This window comes from Neophocaena asiaeorientalis, unplaced genomic scaffold (assembly GCF_003031525.2).
Source record: "Neophocaena asiaeorientalis asiaeorientalis breed wild unplaced genomic scaffold, Neophocaena_asiaeorientalis_V1.1 scaffold234, whole genome shotgun sequence".
In the NCBI taxonomy this organism is placed as follows: Eukaryota; Metazoa; Chordata; class Mammalia; order Artiodactyla; family Phocoenidae; genus Neophocaena; species Neophocaena asiaeorientalis.
The window spans coordinates 102,352-123,901 of record NW_020172270.1 but is presented as its reverse complement, the minus strand read 5'-3'; the positions used below and the strand labels follow the sequence as shown (position 1 = coordinate 123,901).

The following is a 21,550-nucleotide window of genomic DNA, read 5'->3' as shown; positions in this document are numbered from 1 at the left end:
TGATTTTTTTTTGGAATAAAGTTAATAATTTCCCTTCTCTGTACTGCCATTGTACCTTCTCTCTCTCTCTCTCTTTCTGCCTCCTCTTTTGCTTTTTTTCTTGTTTTTCCTCTTGCTCTCCTTCTCTGTACTTAATATACCATCCATCTATATCTATGTATTTGACATCCCCTTATAGACTGTGTCGTAAGGACGGGGGCCATGTCTTATTCATCTCTGCATCCTCAGTGCTTCCCCATATAATGCTGTATGTGAAATACACTGGTTACTCAATAAATGTCTATTGAATTAAACTCAAATAAAATTAGGAATTTCATTCAGTAAATGTCCCGTATTTTAAGGCAGGGGTTAGAGAATGTATTTTACTTGAGCTATCTCTATAGAATACCACCAATTTAATTCTGAGTTGCTATTTCATTTTTCAAATTGTCTCACAGATTTCTACATCACTGAGAACTACCTTCCTTCAAGCCAGCTGTGAATGGGTAAGGACCTGGAACTTAAAAAATTTTTAAATGAAATGACGATTTTAAAGTCACTTGGAACCACAGTTTTATTAAGCAGTTTAAAGTCTTCTAAGAAAGTTATACTATTAAGTTGCTGAGCAAACTCTTTTCCATAGACTGAACAAAAGCAAATAAGCTTCAGCCCAAGCCACTTTCTGAACTGTGACCAATTCCAATTGGCAGGCTTTAGTTAATGAGGTTTTTATTTTATTTTATTATTTTATTTTTATACAGCAGGTTCTTATTAGTTATCTATTTTATACATATTAGTGTATATACGTCAATCCCAATCTCCCAATTCATCCAACCTCCCACCTCCGACGCCTTGCTTTCCCCCCCTTGGTGTCCATACATCTGTTCTCTACATCTGTGTCTCTATTAATGAGGCTTTATGGCAGTAAATTATTCAACTTTTATTTCCATGGTATGCAGGATAAAAACAACAACAACAACTGGGAATAAATCCTTTCATGAGGATTACCAAAAGACAACCATTTTGATGCGCTTCTGCTTCTGAATTTAACTGCTATTCTAATAAAATGGCGTCCTCATGCCCATTACCGGTCACAGGAGCGTGTGTGCTGCCATCTACTGATGCTAAGAAAGTGAACAGCAGGCCTTGTGTACAATTCCGAATTACAAAACAAGCTTTTACAGTGACCTCTTTCATCAGAGCCATTATAATTTGTGTTCACAAATTATACTAAAGAAAGGAGAAAACACTGGTACACAATAGGGATAAAGAGACAAAAATCAGCAACTCAACATCAAAAGGAAAAAATGATCGCAGTACCAGAACAACTTCCAACCAGAGCAATTTCCTAAACGAGAAACAAACCAACCATTCGCTTTAAAGTACAAGGATTTAAGAAATCACTAAATACTAGTGTTTGAAAATAGGCTTCATGATATGGTTTCAGTGACAGAAAAGCCCATCAGTGTGTTCTCCTACATATCAAGGAAACTAAGTTGAACTCCAAGCATTAAAAGACTGTCTGTTTGGCATAATGAAGCTTTTGATTTCTGAGAAAAAGCAAAAGAACTCTCTAAACTAAGATTAGTTCTATCTGAGGGGGGATTCGGAGAAAGAGTTTTGAGTGGGGAATGCTGGGGGAGGGGAGGGACTAGAGGAGGAGGTGATTTTGCACAATTCTGCTGACAGTCAGCACCTTTTGAAAAATTTCACTAAAATGTAGGGGTTTCTTTATTTTCCAGTAGATTCAGACCAGACCACAATGAACAAGGCAGACCCAGGCTATCTGTCTGTGTAAAACTGAAAGATGATCTGTTCATTTCAGCCATTAATGATCCCATGGTCTGGCTCCCACAATCAGTATCTGTGTGGAAGAAGAATAGCCTGACAGCTCTGCGGTCTGGGCTGCCCACGTCATAGTAATCAGATCCCTGAGACTGAAGGTGAGGCCGCCCTCCCCTCCTCCCCACGTTTATGGTGGGGTCCACCCTGGTATGGGCCGTAGGCCATTTTCCTACCTCCCTGTCTCCCTTTTCCCTCTCCTTTGCCTCTTAGTACAGGCTCCTTTACTCCTTCCCCAAGCCCCTCCTCCTCAGTGATTTCTGTACAGGGCCCATACATCTGGGATTATTGCCGGCTTCAAACATTCTGTCCCCCTGAATATCCTAGGCCCCCATTTTTTTTTTTTTTTTTTTTGCGGTACGCGGGCCTCTCACTGTTGTGGCTTCTCCCGTTGCGGAGCACAGGCTCCGGACGCGCAGGCTCAGCGGCCATGGCTCACGGGCCCAGCCGCTCCGCGGCATGTGGGATCTTCCCAGACCGGGGCACGAACCCGTGTCCCCTGCATCGGCAGGCGGACTCTCAACCACTGTGCCGCCAGGGAAGCCCCCCCAATTTTTTATAGTGAAAAATACGGTTGCTCTCATGGTGGAAAACACAGCATAATAATTCTAAGCAACTATTTATTGTGCTGGGTGGCTTACATACTTTGCCTCGTTTGGTCCTCACAAAATCCCCATTATACCAGTACAATCGCCTCCATTTTTCAGATGAAGACACTAAATTTTAGAGGAGTTCAGTGACTTGTCTAAGGACACACAGCTGGTCTGGGTCTATGACTCACTCAGACTCAGTTATGATTCACCTCAAAGTCTGTCCTATTGTATTATCTTAATAAGGCTTTATATTCATGTAATAAAATAGTAACTACCATTTATTGAGCACCTATTGTGTACCAAGTACTGTTGCTGGAGGTTTTTACATACATTATTCTCACTGAATTATCATAATGCTCTAAGGTTGGTACCATTATTATCCCCATTTTTCTTAATGAGGAAAAAGAGGTCCAGAAAAGTTAAAATAACTTGCCTAAAGTGACACAGCTGGGAGCAATGGGCTTGTGATTTGAATCTGGGCCTTTCTGACGCCAGTACCTGTCCTCTTAGCCATAGGTTGGGCTACATAAAATCCATCCTGTAGACGGAGTCCTAAAATGTAGTTACGATTCTCATCCCCATTTGGCCAATAAGAAATGAAGGTTCAGAGGGGTTAAATAACTAGCTTAAGGTTATATAAGCGAGTAAGTGGCAGAGACAGGGCCCAGAGAGGGTGATGGTGAAGCAGAAGCAGGAAAGACAGACTTTGCAGTAAAGCTCAGCCTGGATTTGCTTCGTGAAAAACACTCCTCCATTTCTTGGCAGGTGTGCCCTGCCGACATCTGTGAGCACAAGGTAGGGTTGAGAGTTGCAGGTGGCCCACAGGCTGGAGGGAAAAAGATTCTCTCTAGGCCCAAGCATTCTCCAATAGAGAAAAAAACTGACTTAATTCTTAATTAAAAATGTAATCAAACATGGCTTTTCCCTCTTCATCATGTTGCTCAGTGTAGGGCAGAATAAACAACAAATTACAAAAACCACAGCTCCAGAACCCTTACAGTTTGCAAGCAAAACAAGATCTTGCCCCCGCCTCAAAATAATGCCTGTTTCTCTGTCAGTGAACTTAAGAAAGCTATAAATGTATTTTCATTATAATAAATCTACTGAGACTTGAAACAGTTATCAAATAATCAATTTTACTAAAGCGAGGCTGCTAGATTTTTAAAATCTGATATATTCTCACAGGTCTTGTAAAGTAAAGGAAAAAAACTGAGGCAATTGTCTGAATACTTGAACTGAAATTATCCAGGCAATTCTTTCCTTTATTCCTTCCCTTTTACACAAACAGACAGCTGGCAAATGCAGAAGCAAAGTGGGTAATGGAAACAGTATAAGCTTTGAAGGCAAACAGATATGAATTCCAACTCTGGCTCTGCCACTCATTAGTTTGGTGATCTGGTCACTCCAGCTTTTGGAGGCGTACTTTCACTGATCTATAAAACGAGGCTATGAAAATCTACCACAAGGGATTACTGTGAAAATTAAACTTGATAATGTATGTGAAGTGGTCAGCAGAGAAGGCACTTAATAAATGGGAATTATTGCTGTTGTTATTAAGGAAAGAGTTGGTATTAGCACTAGAGGCATGTTTGATCGTGTACAGTAAAGTCGGTTGGCTAAAGTCCCTCAATTCCAGTTCTGAGCGCTGACAACTGCAACCCAAACCTTTGCCTTTCCAAATACCTCTGTGTCAGACTGTCTCAACATCAGCACTGTTGACATTTGGGGCTGAATAATTCTTTGTCGCAGAGGGGAAAGGAAGGAGGCTACCCTTTGCATTATAGAGTGTTTATAAGCATCCTTAGCCTCCATCCACTAGATGCCAGTGGCATTCCCTGTGCTGTGACAATAAACATGCCTCCAGATATTGCCAAATGTCCCCTGGAGGGCAAAATGGCCCTACGACCACCTCTGCAGAGTCTTCCTGTGGCCTATAGCCTGCACTGCTCTCTTCCTTTCCTGAGTTCTTTTAGACAGACAGTTGCATGAAACAAGATGGCCTCCTATTCTCTCATTGTATCACACTATTAAATCTTATCTTCCAAATAAAATTGTAAGTTTCTTAATATCAGGAAATTGTTTTTTCTATGGTTTCCTCCAAAGACTCTGGCATAGAACACGTAAGTAGGAACCCAGTAAAGATGCATTTGTCTGCTCATTTTTTCACCCATTCAATCAACAAGCATCCGTTAAGTGCCTTTCTGTACCAGGCACTTTATTAGAGCTGGATGTACGGGAAAAGAAGGCACAGTCTCTGTCTTTAAAGAGCTCCCAGTCTAGTGAAGGAGACAGACAAGTACAGTGTGATATTTGCTGCAGTAAAGGCAGTGAAAAGAAGGTCCATTGACTCAGACTGAGAGAGACAAGGAGGGCTTTCCTGAGGAGGTGTCTTTTGCGCTGAGGTTTGAAGGATGAGTAGGAGTTAGTCAGATTGGAGGCACGAACTGTAGATAACTAGTGATTTGTTAGATGCTTTTGTAGTATGAGTTTAATGAATGTGCTTCACAGAACTTTGACTCTTTTCAACAGAGGATTTTTTTTTTAAATCTCTTTGACTCAGAAAGCTAAGTGGAAGAGGAGTGTTTTGTAAAACGGAGCGAGTGTGTATGCACAAGCCTGGGTACACTAATGACACTGCAGGAAGGAGGCTGTGAGCATTTGCTGGCCCTGCCTCCCTGTCCACATAGCAATGTTCCTAAATTAAGAGAAAAGGCAATTTTATCGTGGCCACCCATTTGATTGACAGTGTTGGGCTTTGAGGTTGAACTACCCATCACGATTGATCAGGTGGGGGCCCCTGGGGGTATGATCATAAGATGTTTTTCACCAGACTGATCCCCTTTGGGGGTATAATCTTAAAATAAAACTTACTACTTAATTCATTTAGTGAAGTTTTCACCTTACTTGATGTTTTTCAAGTGAAAATGCTTGGTTTTTGTGCAATTAGGAGTATGAGGGAGGGGGTGATCTGGAATACATAGTGAGTCTCAAACTTTTCATCTTGTGATGTCAGGGAGCCTGGAGTTCATGCAAGCAGGTTCAAATTTTTAAAGGTTCAATCCCCACTCTAGGTGGAGAAACCCTCTCATGAAGAAACTAATGATGGCAAAACAAAAAACAACTCACTTAGCTTCTCTAGGATCTCCTCATCTGTCATCTTGGATTTTTTCCTTTGCCGATCTGTGTTTCTATACAAAGTACTGGAATTGGCGTTCTCAGCAGAAGGTGGTGTGACCTCTTTATTTGGTGCTGCTGGTGAAGCAATGGATTCAACCACGGAACGAGTGTAGATCTTAAAGACAAAAAATCTGGTTACAGATTAAAGACCAAAATAATGCTACAATTGATGAACCCACATTGACACATCAGGATCACTCAAAGTCCATAGTTTACATATGGTTCACTCTTGTTTTTTTACACATACACACAATGATTTATTATCATGTACTTTCATAATTGTTAGATGTATCCTTTACAATAACGACTTCAGAAGTATCCATTTTTGTAGATCATTAATAAATTCAATGTTCCTTGAATCCAAAATCACTAATTGGGTATGGGTAATAGAGATACTAGTGAAAATTCTATAACTAAAGAGTTGTAAGACCTTAGACAATTAAATCACTTTCCTAAAGTTTTAGGGTCTGCTTATGCCTGATATCTCTCTTCTAATTCTCAAAATTTATGTTTGGCCTTCCCCTCTGAGTCTTTCTTTTCAGAAATGCCTTTTCTGTCTCCCATTACCCTTTATATGGGATGGCAGCCTCCAGGGCCATCCATTTCTGTAGAGATACTTACCAAACTGTATTTACCTACAGAAGTCAAGTAGGAGGAACTAGAGGAACAAACTATAATGAAGGTAGAGTTGGGCTGTTGTATTTTTGGCCACACAGAGCGTGGACCAATAGGATTACGATATTCAAGTACCCTATTTTTCATCACTTTCAATCCATCAATCATATGGTTCACTCTTAATGCACATTCTATGGGTTTGGATGAATGTGTAATGACATGCATCCATCATTATGGTATCACACAGAGTATTTTCTCTGCTCTAAAAATCTTCTGTGCTCCACCTATTCATTCCTCCCTCCACCCTGCCCCTCAACCTTTAATGAGTTTTTAAAGACAAGTGATTTCTATCAAAAAAGATCTTTAAGTTGCTTCAAGTATACTGCCCTTGAAAGCTCTCAGGAGCTAGTCTTTTGAGGCCCCCAAACATGCTGTGCTAATTGTGGTCTTGGTGCCTCTGCATATGCAATTCTTCCTACCAGATTCCCATGGCTTTTGTTCTCTTTCCTAACTTCTGCAGCAGTTTTAAAATTTAGCACTTATATGTATATTCTCTAATTGTCATGTGCTAATCTGCATCCTCAAACAGCAACCCCAGTGAAATTCTTATCTTATACTCTAGTTCCGGGAACATAGATGCTCAACAGATACTAGGTGATTAACTAGATTCTGACTCTAGGACTATGCCAAAGGACATTTGTTGAATCATTTGGAAACACGGTCACTTGGGACTTACTGATTTTGTATGCTCTGGTCTTGGTGCGATGACTGGTGGCGGCTCATTGTCGTCTTCTTCTTCTTCCTCTTCTTCATCTTCTTCTTCAGACACAGGGGGAGCCAAGGGAGGCTCTGATGCTGTTTTTGTACTCTTACGGTAAAAACAAAGTTTAAAGACCAGATCTTAACTCCTCATTGTTTTTCTTCAGAAGTGAGAAAAGGGAGATAAAATATCTAAGCATGTAGGGATAGGAAGGAACTTCAACTTTTACAAATGCACAGAACCATCTACGATTTGGTGGCCAGAACCTGCCCACATTCAGAGATAAATTCAGGTCAGGATTTAAGCACCATGAAATTTTAAAAATTCCTTTTATTTTCCACTGAGCTCAAAAACAGTGAGCTATTCATTGAACATTTTCAAGTTCAGTGTTTTTGAAATCAATGAATATATTTTAAAGATCAAATTAATTGCTATTAACGCCTTGAATTGGTACCGGGCAGATTGTCAATGTGTTGATTGACAGTTTGTCAACCAGCAAATGGCTATTTTGTGCCTAAAGATCAGAGCATGCATATGGATATGGCATAAATACAGCTCTGCAAATATTCACTAAGTACAAGCAAGCCCATAAATGTTTCTTTCCTGTTCAGCCTCCTGGAAAGAAGCACTCAGAGAATAACAGACATGAAGATTTAAGGAATACTCATCTACATAAATAACTTTCAATCTCAACCAACAGGTAAATGATGATTTGCAATGAGAAAAATTTCAATAACACCAAAAATAATGACAGCAACCACAGTATCTAGGGTTGGTTCTTGATCATTCACATTAATGCAGGGGTAAAATTGTACCAAAGGTGGATTTTGAAATAACTACGGCCATGGTACTCAAAGTGTGGTCCCCAGGTCAGCATCATTAGCACCATCAAGGAACTTGTTAGAAATGCAAATTCTTGGACTCTATCCAGACCTATGAATCAAATTCTGGGGGTGGGACCCAGCAATCTGTGCTATAACAAGCCTTCCAGGTGATCCTGATGCTTGCTTAAGTTTAAATCACTGAACTATGATATAGGTCTTTGTTGTTCAGTATGATGGCTATTCAACACTTAAAATGCGGCTAGTCTGAGTCGAGATGTAAGGTGTAAGTGAAAACTACATACCAGATACTGAATACATAATAAGAAAAAAATATAAAATATTTCCTTAATGCTTTTTATATTGAGTGTATGTTGAAATAAAAATATTTTAATATGTTGGGTTAAATAAAATATATTATTAAAATTAATTTCACCTATTGCTTTTTACTTTTAAAAATGAAAATCAGAAAATTTAAAGTTACACATATGGCTTTTATTACATTTCTGTTGGACAGCACTATTACAGATGGTTTTTGAGTTTTTGTCATGTGTGTGTGCCTGTGTGTGTGTACTTGTTTATATTTTGTTTATGCCTTTGAGTACACTGGCTCAGGCTAAGCCTAAAAAGTTGTCCATTCATCTGTCGAGGGACACTTAGGTTGGTTGCTTCCATGACCTGGCTATTGTAAATAGAGCTGCAATGAACATTGTGGTACATGACTCTTTTTGAATGATGGTTTTCTCAGGGTATATGCCCAGTAGTGGGATTGCTGGGTCATATGGTAGTTCTATTTGTAGTTTTTTAAGAACCTCCATGCTGTTCTCCATAGTGGCTGTATCAATTTACATTCGCACCAACAGTGCAAGAGGGTTCCCTTTTCTCCACACCCTCTCCAGCATTTATTGTTTGTAGATTTTTTGATGATGGCCGTTCTGACTGGTGTGAGGTGATATCTCATTTCAGTTTTGATTCGCGCTTCTCTAATGATTAGTGATGTTGAGCATCCTTTTATGTGTTTGTTGGCAATCTGTATATCTTCTTTGGAGACTAGAAAGAATTTTCATTCCTCGAGGACAAAGTTCCTGAGGCAGATGCAGACAGCCTACTAATAGACTGTTACATCAAAGGACCTCAGTCTGTGACTTAAATTCACTGTGGATTTTCTATAATCATGTATAAACCTACGGTGGTGTAACAGGCATAACCATATATCTTATTGGAGCCAGCAAGATTTATATACTGTGACAAGACAACTTAGAATTTATAAATTTGAAAGAATATTTGATTGCCTGATATATACGCTGAGTGGTTTATAGATTGAAGTTTATATGCTTACTTGATATTGTTTTTCTATTTTTTTTAATTTTTATTTTATATTGGAGTATAGTTGACTAACAATGTTGTGTTAGTTTCAGGTGTACAGCTTATTTGTTCTTAATTTAGCCAAAACAGCTGGGCTATTACATTGGGTTGTGGCAGCGTGGATAGCAACATATATTAATGACGTTATATTTCTAGATAAAAAATCAGTTTCTTTTTGTGAAAGACTAATTCTTCAGGGCACCTCAGGGTACAGGGAGAAGTTGCCTTTGGATTAATGGTATTTGCTTTGATATTATTTTGTTCCAGAAACTTCTACTCTATCTTATGCCAGCTGGGATCCAGAATGCAACTAATCACTGTTCCTTGGTAGATGGGCAGAACCTGCATATAAATTGACTAGTTTCTATATGGCAAACAATGCTATTTTATTTATTAGGCAATATGAGCCATGGCTAGGAATAATAAGCTTTACGTGTGCCTATGAAAATATCTGAACTCAGAAATGAATCATCGGCTCCAAAATGCCACAAGAAAATGATAAAATTTAAGTCAGTTAATGTCTAATTAAATGTCTGTTAAGTATAATATATGTCAACTTAATTAATTAGTTATTTAAATTTAGTATTTATAGAAATTTCATTATATTAAAAAACAAATTATAGGTTAGGCTGTTCTATTTAGCAACAATTCTTGAGTATTCACAGTGATTTCTAAGAAATTACAGCTAACCATAAATTAAGTGCTACTTATGATCAAATAATCTCAAGATTAACATTTTAAAAATTACTTTTAAAAGTTTATAGCAAAAATAAAAAGTGGGATATAGAGGCCCTTTAATATACTTGATATATTTGATACAATGCATCACATGTCCTCCATAAGTGAGAGCGTATATATAGCCTATGAGCATCTAAAAATGGCCCAACCCTTAAACTGGTACAAAGACCACCCAGTGCCTACCGGCCAAGAGGTAGCCTTGCACATTTCAGTTCTCGCTAATTTACTAGAGAAGATCCACCTGCAAAATTTCACCGACTGATTCTTAACATTCATTACTATCCTCACTACTCTAATTTCATATGGGGGACATTCCAGTCTCTAAGGATGGACTAAGGGACTATTCGAAAACCTAAAAATTTTCATCCTTTGAGGGTTTACAGGGCAGGAAGAAGATACATGTCTGTTTATCTGGGACCAAACACTATGCTGGCACGTTGGTTGGTTGGAAAGAATGTGTGACCTTCAGTGGACATTATGTTTTGGATGTTGGTTGGGCCAGGGAGCATTAACTACCCAGCATTACACATAGATACCAGGCCTTGGTACTAAGAATTGAAATGAACATAATTTCTTGCTCCTGTGTATTTTTTCCACAGATTTTCCATCCCTGTGTAAATAACACTGGGGCTGGGCATACTTTCTTTTCCCTGTGTGAAACAATATCAAGATGGAGCATGTTTTCCTGTTCTTATGTTACACAATACTGAGAACAAGCAAAAATAACTTAGCTTCTCACTTTAAGAAATACTTGTTCTTGGAAGATAAGACTGAACCAACTGAAGTAATTTACTTATTAAGAATAACAACAGCTTGCTCACCAAAGCTCTATTCAAGACCCTCACTTTGCTGTATTCCCCAATCCAAAGTTACTTTATCGGAAACACTGCACAATCTTAACTCGTTTCTTGCCTTGCGACACCTGCTTCAAAATCACATAGCCGTGCTCCAAAACCCTATGGATATTCTCCCTTGACATCCCGTTTCTAAGACACTGGCAGTGCTCTTTCTTGCTCCGGTAAGTGTAATAAACTTAGCTTTCCTTGATTAACAGCTTTTTTTGATGGCCTTTGGGGGAGTCAAAGTTATAATGTTGCTACACTCTTCCTTCCAGGCTGAGGATTACTATGTCTAGTATGTCTAAACTTGTAAAGATAGAGACAGATGGAGATCAAGTAAGGAATTTTTGGTCTTTTTGAAATTAAGTATTTTTGACAGTCATTAGTTGAGCTAGGCAGGTTATTCTTAACCTGAATGGGTCTTGGACTCATTTCCAATTCTAAAGGGTTTGGCCTATCTCCCCAGAAAAATACAGGTAGACACATAGTTTTACATATAATTTCAAGAGTTCATATGTCTTCTGAAGCCCATTCATGGACTCCAAGTTGTAAACCCTGCTCTAGAGAATACACCAGCTAGTGGAACTACCTTAGGAAACTCTCCTTTCTTTGAGCTTAATTGTTAAAGGTCGAAGAAAGAAGAAGTAAGGACTTTGGAGACTTTAGATAATGCTAAGTGTGGCCTGAGAGCCCCTCTTCGTTGCTTGTTTACAATACAGATTTCAGGGCTGCATTCTACTCTGGGAATGGAGCCCTAGAATCTGCATTTTAACAGGCTATCCAGCCAATTCTAATGCATACTGAAATTTTAAAAAAAGCACTTATGTAGATGAACAAAATAAGCCAGTACTGTAAATCAAAAAAGTGTCATCTGTCACACGTACACCCAGTTTCTCTAGGCACAAATCACGGCATATTCGTATTATTGCTGTTACCTTCCACTCAAAATACTCGCTCAGGATTCTCAATGCATTACTTCACTCTCAATAGTACAATAAATATACACAAATTTCAAAGTAGCCTCAAATTGAAGAGTAGATCCCTGAACGGTATTTAGCGTTTAATAACACTAATACCAAAGAAGCTATCATGAGTGGGCAGTAAAGCAGATTCATATGACTATGAGAGGCATCGCTGAATTCATTATTAATTATATTGCCATTAGTTTAACACATTTAGTGAATATAACATTGTTTCCATTTTGATTCCCACCCAGGCTACTAGAAGATGCCAAAACTTGTGAGCAGTTCAGGCTATGTCGAGAAGGGGTAGTCAATCCCATTAAATCACATCCTGTAGGATAGCTAGGTCTACTGGGAGTGTTTCTAATGCAACAAAAGCACAAGCAGTGTGAAGTGCAATCTCCCCCTAGAACCATAAGGAGAACACAAGATGCAATTCCCCAAGTTACTGAGCCCCAAAGAAGTGACCCAACCTGACCTTAAGGGTCTAAATTCAGTTCATTCAATCAATAGAAACCCAGCCTTACTCAAGTAGCCTAATCAATTATCTCCATCTGGAAGTCTTGCTAAACCTTCGAACTCAAACTGTCCGATAGGAAACTCAGCATCTTCTCCCAGAAATATGCATCTCCTGAAAGATAATACCCTCATCTTTTTGGCCACCCACATAGCATCCGAAGCCTGCAATCATCTCTGACCTCAACCTTTCCTCCAACATCTAATCAATAACCTAAACATCTTTGGAATTTAAATCTAATCTCCATTCCCACTGCCACTATCTCACGTAGGCCCTCATCACCTCTGGCCTTGGACGCTTGCGATATTTCCCCAGTCAGTCTCCCTGCGTCCAGTCTTACCTTCTGTCCTTAATTCATTCTGGACATTTGCGATCAGATCACTCTTCTAAAGCATAAACTTTATTCACCTAACTCTCCTGCCCCACAAAACTTCAAGGGCTTCCCACTGTACACTTACATAGGCCAGATTCCTCAGAATACCATTGAAGGGCTTCTATGATTTGGCTCCAACTTAACTTTCAAGGCTTAACTCCTATGATTCCTTTTCCTGCGTCTCAGTCTTCATTCAAACCCATACCCCCTTGTCCCCTTGCTCTTTTCACTACCCTGCCCTTCATCATGCCTTCCCTTTGCTTAGAATGCCCTTCCTTATCTTCACAGATCCAAATCGCATCTGACCTTCAAGAAAGATCTAGTTAAAATTCCGCCTTTTCTATGAAGCATTTTCTAATTCAATATTCAACAAATACGTACCAAGTGCCTATTTTGTACTAGGCACTGAGCTTAAGCCCTTGAAGACGAGGGCCTGCTTCCTTTTCCCTCCCCAGTTAAAAGTAAGCTCCTTCCTTTGAATTCTCAGAGCACATGGACATATTTTATGGTATGTAACATGATCCATGTGGTACTGTGCTTCTTTATGTTCATACTTCTCTTCCTTTACCAGACTGAGCTCCAAATTTCCTAGTGCTTATAAGGAGGCACTTGATAAATACATGTTAAATAAGTGAATATCCAGTTGTTTTATCTCCAAACAGTGAGTTCATGAGTTTCCTTTTTCTGATCTGATGGAATATTTTGAACATTATGTAGATTTAGTTTTAATTCTGTAAGTAAGACCAATAGAAGCAAGCTAAAAACAAAAGGCCAATATCCTAGGAGCTATAAGCTGTTTACAAAAATGAAAACCAACACACAGACTATCCTAGCAGGTTGGTGTTTAAAATAACCGACTACCTGAAAAGATAACAACGATTTCTTTGTCAAGATACTTATCTAGTATCGCACAATAATGACAGTAATTAAATCAAGGGAGGTAAGGTATGTGTTGCTCATGGAAGGTTGGTATTTTTGTCTTTCCCAGTTTGCTATTATCTCCCTTCACGTGCTGCTTTCAGTGAGGCCCAGGAAGCTGTCATGGCAAAGAAGCGAAAGGAGGGCAATGACCAGTGAGAAAAGAAGGGCTACATTCTACTCTGTTCTGAGAATTCTGAACAAGGCACCAGTACCATGGCCTCAGACAAGTCTCACGCATGGAGAGAGTGAGTTTTCGTCTTTGTTGCCATCTACAAGTGGTAGCAGTAGTAGCTTACATTTAATAAACGCATAGTATGTGCTAGGTAATGTACTAAGTATATTATATGCATTAGCATATTCAATATTCACACAAGTTTTAGGAGGTAGGTACTGTTATTATTCCCAGTTAAAGGCTGAGGAAAGAGAGGGTCACAGAAGCTGGGCCACTTTCTGAAAGTGGCTCAGCTTGTAAGTGGAGGAATAAGACTAAACACCTATGCCCGGAGCCTTTACTCTTTTAAGTTTTCTTTTTAGTTGTGGTAAAATAGACATAACATAAAGTTTACCATCTTAACCATTTGGAAGCGTCTAGTCCAGGAGTGTTACGTATATTCATATTGCTGTGCATCCATCCCTGCTATCCATCTCCAGAATTCTTTTCATCTTGCAAAACTAAAACTTTGTACCCATTAAACAACAACACCCCATTTCCACCTCACCCAGCAATCACTTTCTGTGTCTATGATATTGACTACTCTAGATACCTCATACAGGTAGAATCATACGGTATTTGTCTTTTTGTGACTGGATTATTTCACTTAGCATAATGTCTTAAAGGCTCATCCATGTTGTAGCCTATGTAAGGATTTCCTTCCTTTTTAAGGCTGAATAATATTCCATTGTATGGATATACCACTTTTGTTTATTCGTTCATCTGTTGGTGGACACTTGGGTTGCTTCCACCTTCTGGTTACTACGAGTAATGCTGCTATGAATATGGGTGTTCAAATATCTGTTCAAGACCCTGCTTTCAGTTCTTCTGGGTATATATCCAGAAGTGCAACTGCTGGATCATGTGGTAATTCTCTTCTAAATTTTTGAGGCACTGCCGTATTATCTCAGAGCCTTTAGTTTTTACCGGAAATGATTTACTGCTGTCACACTGGCTGCCCAGGGTGACATCAAGCAGGCCAGCATTTGTCCTCTGTAAAAGGAAGAATCAGCTTGATTATCCATGACTCTGAATAAGCGGCGAGGAAACTTTCACTAATGCTAATTATTTCACTCCAAAGGAAGCAAATGAGGCAGGAGATAATTTCTATCAGGATATCAAAATGAAAATCATGTAAAGGGAAGCCTTGTCTAAGACTGTTTTCTGTGTTAGGGTATTCTTTCAGATACTATAGCACTTCCAAGGCCCTTGAGCTAAGTTGCTTATTTTCTAGTCTCTTCTCTGATAAAACTATCTATGTGACTTTGGGCAAAGTCTCACTTTGTTGGAACAGGTGACACCGAAAGATGTAGTGGTATGACCTTAGACAAGTTATTTCGCCTCTCTGAACCTCATCTGTAAAATGGAGACAATTATAAGACTTGCCTAATTGGGTTGTAGGAATGGTTAAGTGAATACAAAGTATTATTAGCCTAGTGCCTGGCACATTTGTTCAGTGAAGAGAAGTTTCTATCATTATGATGATTATTTTCAAGATTCTATATGTAAAAGAAATAGAAACATTTGTCTATGTAAAGACTTATGCATGAATTTTCATAGTAGCTTTATTTATAAACGCCCCAAACTGTAAACAGTCTAGAAACCGTTCGATGGGTAAATTGTTAAATAGCAGTCGAGCCATACCATGGAATACTACTTAGCAATAAAAAGGAACAAGCTATCGATACAATACAACAACTTGGGTGAATCCTAAGAGCGTTAAGTTGAGAGAAAAGCCAGTCCCCAAAGGACATATAATTGTCTTATTTCATTTCCATTTGAAATGTCCAGAAAGACAAATCTATGAAACCAGATTAGTGATAGCCTAGGGCTAGGGTGCGGTGGACGGGGGTTAACTCTAGGCAGACCTGGGAGATCTTACTGGGGTGATGAAAGTGTTCGAAAACTAGATTGTGGTGATGGTAGCACAGGTGTATAAATTTACTAAAACTCATCAAACTGTACACTTAAAAATGGGTGAATTTTATGTATCTAAATTACACCTTTAAAATATTTTTAAGGGATTCTATGTGTATCTGAAAACAGGATCTGCACAATTGTTTTCTGTTGGACCACAGGAAACACGGATCATACAAAACTGTTTTCAATTTTTCACTTACCGAAGGATGGGCTGCTATGTATCCATGTGCGCTTTTATCTGAAAAGTGAAGATAAAGATATTACCTTTGTTTCATAAAGACTGCCTCATTTAGAGACCATGCTTAAAAAAACTGCATGTGTTTGACCAGAAGGAAATTTTCTGATTCAGTATTAAATAAGATACTACGACAAATGACTAGTTTTTCTTAAAATAGCTCACACCCTTACATCATCACCATATTCTCGCCACCCCATTTTATAGATCTTAAGGAAGGCCTCCAGTGAATCTCATCTATACTGAGGAGTGTTGAGATAACCTACTCCTGACTGGTATGATTTTACACGTCTATATCCAGAATTTCTCCTCGACTTCCTCCTTCCCTCTCCTCCTCCCTCCCTCATTTCCCTTCCTCCCTTCTACCCTTCCTTCCTTTCCCCTTCCCTTCTTCCCCTTCCCCTCCTAGGCTATTAGTTAGCCTCAACACGAGAGCATAAAGAAAACATATGGTGAGTTTCAGGATAGAGCAATAACTCAGATACTGTCGAGTTCTAACATAGTTTTTTCAGGATTTCATCTTTATAAACTGAGAGAATTTGACACATAAAAACAAAAGGGTTAAAAAGCAGTGGCAGGGCTTCCCTGGTGGCGCAGTGGTAGAGAGTCCGCCTGCCTGACAAACATCTGGGGAAGAAAAAGGGAAGGAAAGTTGGGTGTTTATAATAAATATATATAACTCCATTATAATTCTGTATCAAGCAATGGTCATCTCAGAGTGTTCGTTCTCCTTTAAGATTGAGCCTAGGGTAATTCCCTGGTGGTCCAGTGGTTAAGACTCTGTGCTCTCACTGCAGAGGGCCCGGGGTTCAATCCCTGGTCAGGGAACTAAGATCCTACGAGCCGTGCAGTGTGGCAAAAAAAAAAGATTGAGCCCTTAACTATGAGGGTCCATAATGAGGGACTTCTGTTCCCGCCCCTCAGCGCTGTGCAGTCTCTGTGTGGACCGGGCCCTGGCTGGGTGAGCTTCCTTCTGGCTGAAGGGTCTGGGCCCAGAAGGAGAAACTACCAGCGGCCCAGCTCTCCAGAGATGCTCCAGGAACGGAGTCGGCACCGCACATGCTTTATCCCGAGCAAGGCTCATCAAATCCCAGCAGGGTCGGGCACTGTGGTGGCCTCTCCCGTTGCGGAGCACAGGCTCTGGACGCGCAGGCTCAGCGGCCATGGCTCACGGGCCCAGACATGATTTCTTTTTTTAAGTCTGATTTTGCGGTCAGATCAAAATAACCCAGCAACCACAAAATGTGTGCTGTGTCACCATGGTGCATGCAATTCAGTGAATCTAAGGGATAAAATAAATTTCAAGAGACCAGGGTTTGATCCAGACACCTCTTACTTCCTAAACGCATGACAAGGCCTGATCCTAAGTGACTCAGTGTCTTCATGCCAGTGAAGAGACAAAACAACAATCGTGATTGCTGATTCAAACCGACAACTACTGCTTCACTGAACAATTTCCTTATTTGAGTTATAAAATCACCCAAGTACTGTAAATCTCCTAACATCAACTTCAATTTCCAACTCATCTTTTGGTTGATTTATGTTGAAGTCATTCAGAAAAGGAACTTGAACCGGCTTCGAATACCCTCCAGGCATTCCGTTCTAATCCTGGGGTTCTGAGATTGGAATTACTTCTTCCCTTTTTTTTTTTTTTTGGCTGCACCGCACAGCTTTTGGGATCTTGGTTCCCGACCAGGGATCAAACCCGGGCCCCCTGCCATGGAAGCGCAGAGTCCTAACCACTGGACCGCCAGGGAAGTCCCACTTCTTCACTTTTTGATATCCTAGATTTACTCTTACCTCCGGACGTAAAGCTCATGTACTTCTGGTTGTTGACTGTTTCTTTGGAATCATAGAATTTGAGAACGTCTAGAACGGCTTGGGGGTTCTTCTTCTGTTCCAGCTTTGTTATGTTGGAGGTTTGGAGTAATCGTGCCCATTGCTCAGGAATTCCCTGTGGACAACCAAAGGGAAAGAATGGAAGCTCAGAACATGCAACAGCTGCATTTTCATGTTCCAGTAAAGTTCTTCACCAAGAAGCCCATGCTACCTGTAGGATTACACTTGGGAAACTGAAGTTACGCTCTAGATTTAAAGTTAGTAACTTAATAATGCAATCATTCTCTTCTCTAATTAAAACACATAGGTAAAACTAAGATCCAACTTAAAAAGGGTGGGTGGGAGTATGACTGGGATAGAAAAAAAAAAAAGCGCATGAAAATCACCTCCATATTAACTCTGCTCACCCATGAAATGATGTTTACGGCTTAGCTTATTTTTTCTGGCGACTCAGGGCAGACATAGCAAAGACTTCTCTAAATCTGTACACAGCATAGTCATAGTGCAGATCAATAGATTTTATATGACTGGAATAACATAAGCTGTTTCTGGGCATGTTGTAATCAGAATATCTTTTAGAATAAACGTAAAGCCTCACCCTTGGTCAGTTCATACTCTGGTTATCAAATGTAATTTTTTGGGGGGGTCTAGAGCTTTAACATAAAGGGGGATTGAGAGGAGACAAAAATAGAATCATGGACGAGCAATAACCACAGGGGTTCTAAACAGTAACATTTTCCCTGCAGCTTTCTCCTCTCCTCCCCCCATCCCCTCCTCCCCACTTCGCTCATCGGCCACAGAGAACCTGGGGACAGTGGCAACCATGCCAAAGCCTTCTGAAAATTTGCAATAATCTGAAGCATTTAGAGCAGAGAGGAGGGAGTGTTTGGCAATCTAACAAAGGAGAATTGCAAAAATTACACAGAGAGGTTAGCTTTGTATTGAGCGTTCAGCACTCTTTCCTACATGTTCGGCCTACAGATGTCCCCATTTCATAATTAACCAACCTCCAAGAGGACTTGGAGCGAGAAACAGACACACTCTTCCTGAAGTGCATCTAGACACAATTTACGTGGCTTTGTCCTATGAAGTCTCGGCAAAACAATGTGTGACGTGGGCCTCCAGAGTTTGGGAATGACAACAAAAAAGTGAGATAAGCCAAGCAACAACTCTACTGCACACACATGAACCTGCTGCTGCAGTGCTATGACATCTCAAAGAAGCACTTTGATGCAAGCTTCTTTTGGGCCTGTGACGCACCTCTGGGAGCTTCCCTGGGCACATCTGTGAGCCATAGAGATCTGGCTGTAATGGACGTAAATAAAGAAAGAAAAGAAAGTTAAAACAGAATGTGGGACAACTTAGAAGGTGGGAGGAGATGAAACCAATGGGTCTGAATGGGGAGGGGTTAATCCCTTCTAAAGTGGGGCAGTTATGAAAATAGGGAGGTATTAACTAAATCAGGGGCAGGACAGGCTACAGGACAACAGATTTAAGAAAACAGAGAAAACAACGATGTTCCAAAGTTTGGATGCATAGTTCCACTTTTGGCCAGATGCTTCCTCCATAAATATGCAATAATAAGGATTACTATTAAATGACTGGAGAAATTACTAAAAGGCAGAAACATGAATTTGGAGGGAAGAAGGATGGCATCATGAAAAGCTTCAACAACAATTTGTAAGTTGTTTTTACGACTGGGTGATCACAGGTAGCCAATGGCCATGTGATGAACTTACAAATTTCAGTTCCCAATTCTGGTGAACCATTTTCAATTTCACATTGGAAGTGTCTGTATGGCTAAAATTCAAAGAAGAGGTATATGGTGATGCTGAATTTGACCTGTTCTCATTAAGGTGATTCTTCTGTATTTTGGAGCTAAAGTCGTGGCTGGCTTAGAGAAAACTAGATTAAGGATTTCCCACACAGCCAGACTCTATGTTTGAATTTCTTAGACATTTAGACCAGGGAAAGGGAAACCATTTCGTTTCGAACCATATTATGAATAATCTCCATTTTAATGCCGCAGTTCTAAAGTCCCACTTCCCACAAAATAAGATCAGATATAAGGTAACAGCTTTGTCTAAATAAAGATGATATTTCCAATGCTACAGAAACATGCTTTTACCCAATTGATTTGATTTGGGTTACAGGTCTTTGATTCCTGGCATTTGGGGTTACTCCAAGCACAGTGAAAGGACACTTTTACATGCATTGATCACGCAATTTGATGCTAAAGCCTTAAGCCAAAAATTTGAACTCAGGAGCCCATGCATGATCCCAGTTCTGATTCTAAGTGCAATTAATAGCATTTGGTTAATACTGTAATGGCCAAAGGAGTTATTAAGTGTTACAAAACCAGGTATGCATTTCACATAACCACCAGAGCAGACATCACTGGCATGATCATTACCATAATCATTAGAATACTTGCAGTTATTATACATACTCATGGCACTTCTAAACTTTTGTGATAATAGTCTTGTGATCACTAGACAGCAGGAAAAACTGCTGTCGATTGCAAAAGATCCTCCAGACAACTATACTTACCACGTGACTACACTGATGGCATAATTGTTTTCTCTTTTTGAGATAAACCAGCTCATCAATGAAACCTGACACTTAAATTTGAATGTATGCCATAAAGGCATGTAATCAGAAAGCCATAACTCATTACTCCAAATTGAGGTACAAACCCCAAAAGTCAGATAGCTAATGGAGACCTAGAAGTGTGAGCACCAGAAGCCTGACCATGTATGTAATAACAGCTAGATGTACATCAAGCTGGGGATTGTCCAGCGTAGCCCAGGAGAATGGCAGCATGATACAACAGGCCAAGCATTTATCTTATCGTAAGAAATGATAATGTATATCACTCATACCATTTTTCCCTCTGATTGACTTGAAGCGACCGTCACAGGTCTAGAGGTCTGGAAGGGGGAGTTCTGAAGTATTTGGGACAAAAATGGTAATATAAAGGGTAAGGACTTATAGTAGTTTCATACCCCAAATCTCACCTCCCAACCTAATTTTAACCTCAGGGTCCAAGTGTGTGACCAAGTGTACAAGGTTGTATGGGCCAATTAGCCAAAGGGTAAGCACCAAGCAGTACACCAAACCAGTGTCCAGATATTCCAAATAACAGGCCCTTGTGAGACAACTGGACTCGACAGTTCAACAAATTGCTCAAAATTCAACCTCAACAACTGTAATGATCAAATTTAGTAATATGTCCCTCCCCCTCCACGTGAACACACACATACACACACACACACACACACACACACAACCAATTAGTGGTACTGGGGCGATTAAGACCCCATTCTAAATCCTACCAATAAAATGACTTTTAAAAGCTTATTATCATTTGGTATTTTTAAAGTTAGTAAATCATAGGTTAAGATAGTAAAAAAAAAAAAAGGCAGAGTTTGGTATCTTTAAAAAACAAGGTGGGGACAAATAGTTATGAAAGATTATCACAGCGACAATAAAGTACATCAGATTTCCAAATTTAGCCTGCGTCTCATCTATATATTCAGTGGATTTCTAACAATTGCATCCAAACACTTTACTTTATATTAGGTTTTTGGGAGGAGGGGAAAGGTTCTTGTTTGGTTTGGTCCAGTTGCATCAAAATGTTTTTCACAGTTGGAAAGATTGCCCATCACACATCCCACCCCACCCCTCTCTGGTTGATTCCTGGGGTTCTAACTGACAGCAAAGTGAAAATGGATGGTCTCCAGTCAGCAAGATGATGGTGATTCACTTTCCTTCATTTCCATTCAGAACCCATAAAGAACAAAGGAAAAGCTAAAGATAAGAGAAATTCTCTCAGAAAATGTC

General features: G+C 39.7%; 1 protein-coding gene across 1 annotated transcript in view; it reads right to left on the bottom strand.

Annotated features, from left to right (window-relative positions):
• PAK3 (p21 (RAC1) activated kinase 3) overlaps positions 1-21,550 on the bottom strand; it is a 113,276-nt gene that overhangs the window by 44,139 nt on the left and 47,587 nt on the right. Inside the window, exons 6-11 of the mRNA XM_024762521.1 lie at positions 20,590-20,652; positions 18,968-19,012; positions 17,669-17,822; positions 15,834-15,871; positions 6,943-7,074; positions 5,541-5,706 (exon numbers count right to left, since the gene is read on the bottom strand). Of these exons, the coding sequence (XP_024618289.1) occupies positions 5,541-5,706; positions 6,943-7,074; positions 15,834-15,871; positions 17,669-17,822; positions 18,968-19,012; positions 20,590-20,652 (598 nt within the window). The remainder of the gene's footprint in view (positions 1-5,540; positions 5,707-6,942; positions 7,075-15,833; positions 15,872-17,668; positions 17,823-18,967; positions 19,013-20,589; positions 20,653-21,550) is intronic.